Raw genomic sequence first — 431 nt, 5'->3', positions numbered from 1 at the left:
CCCCAGAATTGAAGGGGACACCCCCAAAATGGGGGGAGGGGGGAGGTATTCCCATCCCTTTATCCCAACTTCAGGAGCGGGCGGTGGAAGAGAGCAAAGAGGTGGAAGGATTCCAGCAGCTCCTCTCTGCGCGCACCCAGGTGAGTTGCCCTCACTTTTGGGGGTCCCCCTTTCAACTTTAGGGGTTCCCCCTCTTCATTGGGCACCTGGGGGGAGTCCCCCCCTTTTCCCATAGGAATTCATCGAGGAACTCCTCTCCCCTCCCTTTGGAGGCATGATCGCCTTCGTGAAGGAAGCTGAAGCGCTGCTGGAGAAGGGGCAGCTGGAGCGGCTCCGTGGGGAGGAAGGTGACAACTTGGGGGGCCCCCCCCTAATTTTGGGGGATCCCCATCGCTCTGGGGGGGGGGGGGCCTCACACTTCTCCCCCCCCC

At 61.9% G+C, this 431-nt stretch overlaps 1 protein-coding gene across 1 annotated transcript in view; it reads left to right on the top strand.

Moving 5' to 3' along the window:
- The window catches only part of VPS52 (vacuolar protein sorting 52 homolog (S. cerevisiae)), a gene marked incomplete at both ends in the record, with an annotated part of 3,238 nt that overhangs the window by 2,553 nt on the left and 254 nt on the right, over positions 1 to 431 (top strand). Inside the window, 2 exons of the mRNA XM_010024444.1 lie at positions 75 to 140; positions 236 to 348. Of these exons, the coding sequence (XP_010022746.1) occupies positions 75 to 140; positions 236 to 348 (179 nt within the window). The remainder of the gene's footprint in view (positions 1 to 74; positions 141 to 235; positions 349 to 431) is intronic.

This window comes from Nestor notabilis, unplaced genomic scaffold, assembly GCF_000696875.1.
Source record: "Nestor notabilis isolate BGI_N333 unplaced genomic scaffold, ASM69687v1 scaffold10991, whole genome shotgun sequence".
Lineage (NCBI taxonomy): Eukaryota > Metazoa > Chordata > Aves > Psittaciformes > Psittacidae > Nestor > Nestor notabilis.
This window is presented reverse-complemented; position numbering and strand designations above follow the sequence as displayed.